This window comes from Nicrophorus vespilloides, unplaced genomic scaffold, assembly GCF_001412225.1.
Source record: "Nicrophorus vespilloides isolate i.1.1-1 unplaced genomic scaffold, Nicve_v1.0, whole genome shotgun sequence".
In the NCBI taxonomy this organism is placed as follows: Eukaryota; Metazoa; Arthropoda; class Insecta; order Coleoptera; family Silphidae; genus Nicrophorus; species Nicrophorus vespilloides.
The window spans coordinates 6,327-17,539 of NW_017098500.1; the positions used below are offsets into that span (position 1 = coordinate 6,327).

At 28.1% G+C, this 11,213-nt stretch overlaps 1 protein-coding gene across 1 annotated transcript in view; it reads left to right on the plus strand.

Annotated features, from left to right (window-relative positions):
• Nucleotides 1-3,805: 3,805 nt before the first annotated feature.
• The window catches only part of LOC108562594 (homeobox protein ceh-30), a 10,298-nt gene continuing 2,890 nt past the window's right edge, over nucleotides 3,806-11,213 (plus strand). Inside the window, exon 1 of the mRNA XM_017920995.1 lies at nucleotides 3,806-4,083. Coding sequence (XP_017776484.1) covers nucleotides 3,819-4,083 — 265 coding nt within the window. The 5' untranslated portion in view covers nucleotides 3,806-3,818. The remainder of the gene's footprint in view (nucleotides 4,084-11,213) is intronic.

The window sequence follows — 11,213 nt, forward strand, 5'->3', positions numbered from 1 at the left end:
TTTTTTCATCCCGATCCTCTTCTTCGTCGTCTTCGTTTCTTTTTCATCTTTCGAGCCGCCTTTTAATTTTAAACACATTTTCGTCAAACGGTTGCCAACTAGTTAAGACTACCGCTATATATACTAGCATTATACTGTCGTGATTATGCGTGGTATAACTGGCGATAAATTTTGACACTAGCACTAATTAAATTCATAAATTTCTGCTTCCTTGTTTTCTTATATTTTCACACATTTGTACTATAAATATTTATTATCTCCGGCTGGATCGTGATCCAATAAACTGCTCCTACTTATTTGCCTTCACTTAGGCTAACATCAAACCTACTTATACACAGAGCGTGTACACAATTAAATACAAATACTAAACATTTTCTTTATAAACGACACAAATTAAACACATTAACTCCAAAATTAATAGAAAAATGGAACTAACATCTGTTACATAAGTTACAATTAGTTTTTACAATTCGAATTCAATAATTATATACAATGTTAATATTAATATAAATAATATAAATTATCGTTTTATTATATTAATGACATATAGAAGTAACATAAATATATTTTAGCATATATAAAATTAATATCTAATATAAGTTCACGTTCTTTAATTATGAAACAACCTTAAAAAAGCCTTTTTTTTTATAATATCTTTTATTTCATAAGAAACTGATTGATCGGCAACAGACAATAAATTAGTTCTCAATTAGCTGGGGGGTAAATACTACTTATTTTTCTGCCTTATGGTTACAAGATCAACAAAGTTTGTACTATATTATACGCAATTTGTTGTCTAAATTTAATAACGGGTATTGCACGCCAATATGATTACTGAATTTACCGGTAAATTTTGATAAGAAATACCGATAATTTAGGATTTTCATTAAGATGTTTTAATAATCATAATTAAAATCTGACCAGCGGAAAATTATTACTTTGATCTTCAAAAAAGAAAATTCTTCAATAGTACATCATCTCATTTAGGCTAAGAGGGAGCAATTAGAAATAAAGTTTAGAAAACTCTACTGGCTTTTAGGGAAAAAGTCGGAATTATCAGTGAAAAATAAATTACTTATATACAAAGTAATACTGAAACCAGTATGGACGTCCAATTGTGGGATGCCTAAGAAATATGTAAATATGCTCCATGGTTCGTCAGGAATAAACAAATACATGAAGATCTTCATATAGATATGGTCGAGGATACAATACTAACATTTAGTAGTAGATACCAAAATAGACAGAAGTCACATACTAATGTTCTGGCTATTGGCCTACTCGACAACAGTGAAACCACAAACAGGCTGAAATGTTGCAAACCTCTAGATTTAGTATATATATTTAAGTAATTATCAATGTTCTAATCATCATAATGGTAACTATCCACCGGGAATAATTATCCATCTATTATCAACCACGATCTTAAATTTACTCAATGTTCACAATGATGAATAGATTGTGAATAAAATTATACTACTTAAAAAAAAATAGTACATCAAAAATTAATTTAGGAAGAAAATATGTTTTATTTTGGCTAACAGAATGACATAGCACAGCCTATTTGCTATGGTTGAACGATTCTATCAATTAAAACAATGTTCCAGAAAAATATTGAAATTTTGTTTTCAGACATTGAAATTAATATTATTAACATGATAATATAAAAGCTGGTTATAAAAGCTTTAAGTGCGCCTGATTTTATATTACTTAATGGTAAAGTTACCCATAAACTTCTGATTGATAAATTGTAAATTCGAACAAGTATGAGATATACGATTTGACAAGTGGGTGGACATTGTAATTATCATTAAGAATTGGAATTGGATTGCCGGATTTGGTAATATATTAAACTTATTTTGTATTTATTATTAATTATTTATTTCAACAAATTTTACTTTTTTATTAAGGAAATATGTATATGTTTATTGTTTCATAAGGAAGCTCAAGCTTCTTTGATTGTTTAATTCTAAAAGTATAAATATTGAAAAAATGTTCAACCAAACAAATTGTATGGTTGTATTGTACGCATATACAGGTATCCCCTGACTTACGAACTAGTTCCATTCCAAAGGGTTATTCGTAAGTCGGGTAAATTTAAAAAAAATCAAAATATACGTATCTTACCACACTTTATCATGGGTTTTACTTTAATATATTTTAAATTCCGTATTATTAACTGCATAAAATTTAAAAAATTGATGAAAATAAACAAAATCCTTGATTACAAATACTTTTCAATACATCACAATTATTTAATAAAAAAAACGACAAAAGAAACAAATGCAACAAAACAGATTTTTTATCAATTTTTGTTTGGACAGTTAATCTTTTTATCACTATATATCCAAGGAGGTATATAGTGATAAAATTATTAACAAGTTAGAGCTTTTAAAATATTACATATTTATATTACAAACAATATTTATATTCGTTACGTAGAGAATAAAATTGATAAACAAATATTATTAATGTTTCTCATTTGGTAAATTCTCTCTTTCTCTCATTCTTATTCTCTGTCGTCATTAAACGGTAGAATTCAATGAGAAAATGCAAGTTAATATTTCGATATTTATTAATTAAAAAAAGGAGTAAGTTTTGCAAAGTTCGTAAGTCGGGGGGATGTATTAGGAATCAACATAAAATCTAATAAAGATGTGTTATTATTATCTTTTGGTATTTTGATTATAGAAATGAGAACGTTCTATAAGTCCTAATTAGTAAAAAAATAGATTTCTTTCATTAATTAGTTAATTATTGTAATTTTTCAACACAAAAAATCGTATGAATTTGCAAAAAAAAAAAAATTAAAATAATTGAAACGTATGGAAAATATAGTTAATATTTATATAAAATTTAAAATGAGTTTATAATAACGTTCTTTTTTATTTAAAAGTATTTAAATTATCTTAAATTTCAATACAAAAATAAATTAAAAATTGTAATATTCTAAACTGTAATCGTTCTTAATAAAATACAAAATTATCCTTAATACTTAAAAGGAAAATGTTAATATAATAATTATTTAAAAGTTTTTTTATTTAAGATAAAACTAAATATTCTCTAAAGTTTCGTAATAAAATTGTAAATGCAATTTTTCTTTGGTTAAAATATTTGGTATTTTTGATGATGAAAACAAGTATTTAAAATGAAAGTATATCTGTTAATAGATCATGAAATTTTATTGTAAAGAAAAAAAAAATCTTGACATGAAAACAAGGCTATGTTATAAATTTAAGAGTTGAGGAATACATTTTGTATAAAATGTATGTGAATTTATAAGGGATTACGTTGAAAGCCAAATATCCAATATATCAGAATGTCAATCCACCGTCGGGATTTATAATAACCGTGTGAAACACGGCCGAAGATATTTCAACATTACGATAAACAAAGCGCAACATATAAATGTGGAAGGCTGTGCCAAAAAGAATCGGATAGTTACAACGAATAAAGTAAGTGGAAAAGGAGAAAAAAAAGAAGAGAATATATACACGAAAAGGACGAACTGGGCATTCCCGAAGCGCCTATGGCAAATAGCGATAATAATTGGTACATGTAACGAGTATCCTGGGCTCGTTAAAATCTATTAAAAACGGGTGCCGAGATATTATTGCCGGGCATTTATCCACGTCCAAAGCCATGATGATATGTTCTAAGTAACTAAATATATCTCAATTATCCCTACCATCGTCCTGGACTCCACCCATGGCACGTTTCCATTGGCCGACGGAAGCTACTTAACTTTTTTCCCAATTTCGGCGCAATGGCCGCACGCTCTATGCTCATTCCTTACCATGGAAGATTCGAGCTCGGAGATGAGCGTCGCGACGCCAACCAAAGTCAACAAGAGTTTTTCCATCGAATCGCTTCTAAGTCGCGATGATAAGGACCATCGTCGTATACAGGATGGTCCTGCGATGGTCCCAGGACCTTTCGGAAACTTCAAGTGCGAAGGTGTCGGTGACTTTTACCGTGGGGATGTACATTTTGTTAGTGAAGTTTGCACGAAAGACGAAGCGACGGCGCCGCAAAACAGCGGAACAGGTCCAGATGAGTTATACCAGAGAAATTATTCAGATGGTGAGCATTACAAATCGTGCTACTAAATACTAATTAGACCAATTTAACATACACTAGTAAGTAACAAGTTACCATTTCCAAAATCGTGTCATGTCCAGTATTTAAATGTATATCATATAATCAAATAACTATAATCATAACCATGAGAAGGCACTTAATTTCAAATATAAAAATTAATAAACCCATTACAAAATCTTCATAATAAACATAGATCTTAAAAACATATTTAAACTTAATCAAATAAATGTCTAGAAAAATAAATTATTTTGTAAAATCAAATAAAAATATCTTAGTAACTTATTTGAATGTTAACTATTTTCAAATTCAATTGTATTAAATAACAAAAATTACTTGTTGAATGTTTAAGAAATAGAACTTATTTAATTATTTAGTAAATTCTCGCATATAACAATATCCATAGAGTGAAACCTCGCTTAACGAGCATCTCGCATAACGAGCAAAATGACTCCCTTAGCGACGTTTCGCATAACGAGTGACGATGAGAAGAGGAATCCCGGATTGTGCGCCTGCTACATCATTTGTACACATATTATGTGTATTTTTGAATATGTTTCATTATACGAGTATTTCACTATACGATTAAAAATTCGGAAATTTTGGAACAGATTAAGCTAGGTTTAACTGTAGTCTTCTTAAATTTTTAAGTAAAACGTATAACAATATATGACTAAATAAACAAACAAACTCATTAAGTAAGTAGAAAACAATCAATTTAACTATTTTAAGTAAATGTTTTGCTGCATAATATTTGTTCAATTGGTGAAAAATTAAAGTGAAGATAATAGAGTAAAATACCATTTATTATTTTGTAATTAAAAATAATTTATTAAATATATTTATACTATAAATTTGTTATATGATTTTCATTTGTTCAAAGTTGTTTGATTTTTTCATTACTATTAAGTCATTTATTTAAGAAAAAATGACTTGATTAATATGAATTATAACTCTTTTGTTTCAATATAATAAAATTGGGACAGAAAGACTTCAAACGATTGTAGTCAATAAGTATGTTTAAATTAATTAATTAATTGAATAACGTGAATTTATTTAAGATATTAATTTTATATATAATTAAGTATACAGTGGAACCTCGCTTAACGAATTTAATCCGTTCCAAAACTTTCGGATTTTCAATCGTATAGTGAAAACATATTCAAAAATACACAGAAAATGTACATAAGATTTCAAAATGATGTAGAAGGCGCGCAATCCGGGACTTCTCTTCTCATCGTCACTCGTTATGCGAGTCATTTTCCTTACAATTCATTTTGATCGTTATGCTTAATGCTTTTTAAATGAAATAAAAGAATAATTGTGTAATCAATGATATATTAATAAGAAAATGTTACAGATGTTAGGTTTCGAATGGTAAAAATTCACGCAAAGAAATGTTTGCACTTATTGCTAATAAAGTTATCATTCTATATCAATCTCATTCAATCTGTTTGTGTTAAAATTAAATTAAAGAAATTTTACCATTGTATTTCTCAAGTTTCTATTGGTGTAAACGTGCTGAACTATGTTCATCCAAAAAGTGGATAAATTGTTATCATGAGTATTGTAAATTTTATGTTAATATATAGTATATATTCCCACCAATTATTAATAATTATAGGATAAATAATATTATCAAATAACATTTACAAAACTTTATTTTTAAAAGTAACAAAATACCATGACCAAAATGTTAATACGTTTCTTTGTAAAGAAAATGAAAATTTGAAATTTTTTCGAATAAAAAAACTTACTTATATACAAAGAGAAATCATATATGAAAAATTAAGTCTTTGATTGTTTTTTCTCTTATATTTAACAATCTATACGGAGTTGTTGGATTTAAGAGAGATTTCTTAACAATAAAACTTCTTCCTATTATTTTAGCACAAATAAAGATATATTTGTTAACATTTCTTTAGTTGTTTTCTAAACTATTAACCAAAACATTATATCTTGTATTCAATAAATTTCATACAGCTTCATCGACAATTTCGAAGGAATTTCGATAATTTCATTTCATTGGATGTAAACCATACATTGACAATATTTATATGTATTTCGTATTGATTTTTTTTGAAAGAATTATCAAAATTTTCAATTCCGTTTTCAATCGTGTAGTTTGCCTTAAATTGAAATATTTTGGATATTTGAAATTGGGGACTTCGCTCTTCGTTATATCGAAGCTTCATTATTAGAGGTAACATTAACCAAGTTATGACTGTAATCTTAAAAAATAGATAATTATTAGTTTTTACATAAATTACATTATAAAATAGACTACACAAGTGTCTACATTTCAAGGTTTATCATTCCTTCAGAAATGTTCATAATTTGAATCTATGAATTTATAGCTGCGATGATTTTGATATGTTCTGTGAATTTTTGAATCTACATATATATTTGAACGGTGAAAAAGCAGTTGAAAAGCAAATTTAATCTTCAGATGTAAACTCATAAATCCAATGAAAATCTCATGACGTGCTCCATTTTATTGTCCTCAAAATAATCATTATTAAAACAACAGTCATTTTCTTGTTATATATATATAATTTTTTTTTATATATAAACCTTAAAGATATAAATTTCGTTTAAGCAAGATGCACGAGCGAAGGACGGACAAAAAAAAATGTGGAAAAGGAAAAGTGAAAAACAAGAATCAAAAGGAATCGAGCGCGAACGGCAATTGTGTGTATATATATATATTTAGCTTAATTTAATTCTTTCGTTCGCATTAAATTTTATTTAAACGATATTTGCCTGCAGCAGACTTGTTTATTGCCGTATCCTATATCAAAAGATTTCCAGTTCCCCTGTTTGAAGTCCGCCACGGCTCTAAATTACCAATTATACGATTCCACCGTTCTATTATTATATGCATTTCATTCATCCGCTTCGTCCTGGCACGAAGTTTCCAACAAGACCAAGGAATTAGACCGATGCGTTTCTTCGTTTATTTCACCAAATGAAGAATTGTAATCCTGATCTGGTCTGAATTAATTTGTTAATATTATTTAAATAGTTTAACAATTGCAATATTTCAAAGCATTCAAATTAATCACCATATTAATTTGAATGCTTTGAAATATTCAAATAAAACAATTTTCTTTTAATTATTTTGTAAGAATTTTAAATGCCCTAAAAGATTTTTTGTTTGTTCGTAATTCATTTTCCTATTGTTTTTATGCAATAATCATCAGTGTTTAAGACCCAAATAAAGTATTTAATTTTGAAAGTTTGCAACTACTAAAAACCTACAGAAATAAGTATAAAATATATTTGTATTTGTTAATTTGTTTGATGGATTATTAAATATTTAATGGTAACACTTCTTTTAATGACACTCTTTATTTTAGTAAATTATTTATATAATAATTTTGAAATAATCATAAAAAATGAAATAAATTCAAAGTAAAATGTATATACAGAAATCCCGCGACTTACGAAATAGTTGTAGTTGTTGGGTTATTCGTAAATCGAATTTGTGCGTAAGTCGGAGTAATTTAAAAAAAAATCAAAATATACTTATATTACCACACTTTATCATGGTTTTTACTTTTATATATGTTAAATTACGTATTACTGACTGCATACATTTAAAAAAAATGACAAAATATAGTACAAGTAAGAGCTTTTAGATTTTTGTTCGGGGGTTCATAAGTCGGGGAATCTTTATTATATCATTGATATAAATAAATAATTAATTTTAGAAGTTTTACATGAATTGTTCTAATTTATGAATAGATAATTTGACTAGTAAAATTCTTGAAAATTCACGGAATTTTTAATTGACCAAATAAACAAATAAAAATAAATATAACAAATAAACAATTAATAAAAATAATAATAGACAAGTTATTAAAATTCTCTATATTTTTATATTTTACTTATTATTCAAAATATGTTTCTCATAGGCTTCTGCTAAACAGTAATTATTATTTTGAAGTTGTATAGTTAAAATTGAAATAGTAATTTAAAAGAGAATTTGATAAAATAGTATGAATTTAAATTATAGATACAGAAGTAAACATGTTTTTTTTTAAATTAACAAGTTTTTAATTCTTTTTTGATAATACTTTTTGGTGGAATTATAATTAGAATATGAATTGATGTTGGGAAAAATTGTTGGTGTCGTTGGTGCTTTTATGATGGAACTGTAACGTCGTGTTGATTTATTTCTGGATGCGGGGAGATTTAGAATCGGTTGTTTGGACAGGGGCGTCATGTTGCGGCAATTAGCAGCCAACGAAATGCATACAGACTGCGTGAGGTGTGCAGAACAACATCAACAACAACAACAACATAAATATCAACACAATTAATAACAACAAAGGCGTCATTATCTACTCTCACTATAAGTTTTGTAATAAAATAAAAATTAAAAAAAAAAATATTGATAAATACAAATACAATTGGAATAAGAATGTGTCCAAAGGGGTATAAACCTATTTACTTACATTTTCTTGAAGTGTTTGAATTTTCAAATTCGTTTCTCTAAAAATATACTAATATCCTAAATTACAATACTTGCTTTTATTAAACTGTTCAAAATTAGTGTTGATGAACCGGGACTTTTGGAAAAATATATACACATGAATTATCGTTCGTTTTTTTGTAATCTTAGGTTAAATATATTTATAATAAGCGTCAGCTTTGACTAATATAATTTGTGTTTTTTGTAGAAATGAAACAAAAAAGTTATGTTGAACCATTACAAATATAAAAAGTAGAAATAAACCTCCACGAATGCACCGGATTTATACAAGTAATATAACCAATTGGATACAGGAGGGGTTCCCAAACTGTTCATGAAAATCAAAGAAAAACTACTATTAACATAAAATTCGAGCTGAGGTAGACCAAAGTTTTGACTTGGTGCGCCGTAGTCCGAAAAAGTTTGGGAACCCCTAGGATTCAGAGACTTCATCGTGTTGGAATGGAGAAAAAGTTTATTTGTAAGTTGTAGTTAGAAAAGGACTAGCAAATGTTGTAATAGACGAATACAAATATTCTAGGTTGTCTGAATTTAGTATTAATTATGAATACGAGATCAATTTATAACTTAGATTTGACACAATAATATGTTAAATTAAGTTTATTTTTTAATTAATTAGCCAAAAATCAAACAATGAACATCAATCATTCTCAAGCATGGAAACATTTTAAAAAGAGGTAATAATCTAGACAGAGAAATGTATAATGCACTATTAGATAGACTTGGACAACGAATCATGACTTTGTTGAAATATCTACTTCAGCGGTCGGGGAAGCGGGGTAAATTACCCAAAATGGGGTAAAAATGATTTTTTTTTTGGTAATTTTTCTAATTTCATCTTACCAAACTCAGAGAGCGGTTCTCTGACTACTTTTCAGATCTTGATGTATAAACTGTGAATTGGGCTGTAGATCCTTTTAAATGTGAAATTACTAACATACCAGAAGAACCTCCAGGTTTGGCAGAGGCAATTCTTGAACTTCCATCCAATACTGTATTTAATTTGAGACCAAAGCAAATCTTGTCGTCTTTTTGGTTGTCAAAGGCTACAAAGGCTTTCAAAATTGCACATGAGGAGGCGGTAAAAAAATTGCTGCCATTTGCAACAAGGCTTTTCCACTCTAATGAACATATAAACGAAAAACAGAAATCGATTAAACGCCGAAGACTGTATTCAAATTGCTCTTACATCAAAAAGTCCCAATTTTAAAGTGATTATATCAAACATGAAGCAACATCATGTTTCCAAAACCTGAAGGGGGAAAGTTTTCAATTAATTTTTGTTTGTTCCAATTTAAGAATTTTGTTTTGTTTGTCTATTACTATTTGTTACTATTTTCATGTAACTTTTTTTATAAATATGTAAATAGAAATTAATTAAATAAATAATGTTTATTTAAAATTTACATTGATTGTTTTCTATTCAGAATGGGAAAGGGGTAATATCGATTTACGTAATAATATTTTGGGGTAATGGTTAAAAAAGTTCCGCGACCGCTGATCTACATAATCCAGAAACTTATAAAGCTGGAGAAGATATTTTTCTGGTTGTTCAAAATCAGGCATTATTTCATTTGCTGAATGTTTATTGAAATGACTTTTTAAAATTTCTCGAGTCCTGAGAATTCCCGTTGTCTCGAGAATAAAAAAAAAGCAAACTTATTCAAAATATATTTAAACCAGTGATTCCCAAAGTGGTCTATATCGACCCCCAGGGGTCTATGACAACCTGCAAGGGGTCTACGTCAGCGAAAAACAAATTTGGGGGTCCATGAAATGAAAATGGGGGTCCACGATACTGGATCTCAACATAAACTGATTGTACCTATTTACTATCTATTATACTATCTTATAATATAAATACTTATATAAATTATATAATTTTGAGTGTTAGATTGTATGAATCTCTTCATCAATTAATCCTGCACACTGAAGTACTCTGGCTGTCGAAAGCCTTATGTTTGACAAGATTTTTTTTTGCACTTTTTGAGACTATTGTAGAATTTCCGGATACTAAAGATAAAAATAAAATTTGATTAAAACAAAGTCCATCTTATCAGCGTTTCTTGCCAGTGATAAACTAATGAAGCAAAATATTGGACGGGGCGAATTTTCCCAGTTCCCCAATTTGTCACAGACAAACTGCCAGGAAGACGACGTTACAACAACCTACGTTCAACATTTAAATGCCCTCTGTTCAGATTTAGAAACTAGGTTTGACGACGTTTTGACTATGATAATACCACCGAGGATAATTAACCCATATGGTGACATAGAAGAAACTAATAGTCATAATACAAGAGGAACTGACTGAACTAAGTACAAACGAAGAACTTAAGGTTCAGTTTAAAAACGGATATCAGAAATTATGGCTGCAAAACAACATACCCGTTCCGTTAGCGAGGAAATTTTTAATTTCCTTTCCATTGTCATACCGAGTGGAAAGCTGTTACCAATCTCCTAATGAAAAAAAAGAAACAGACTGGACATCATTAGACGAGGAGATTTAAGATTAAACTTTACTAAATTGACACTAAATGTTGATATTTTTTTATTAAAGCATCAGGTTCATCCTTCTCACTAAAAACATTTACTTATTGCTTAGTTTATTTTATGT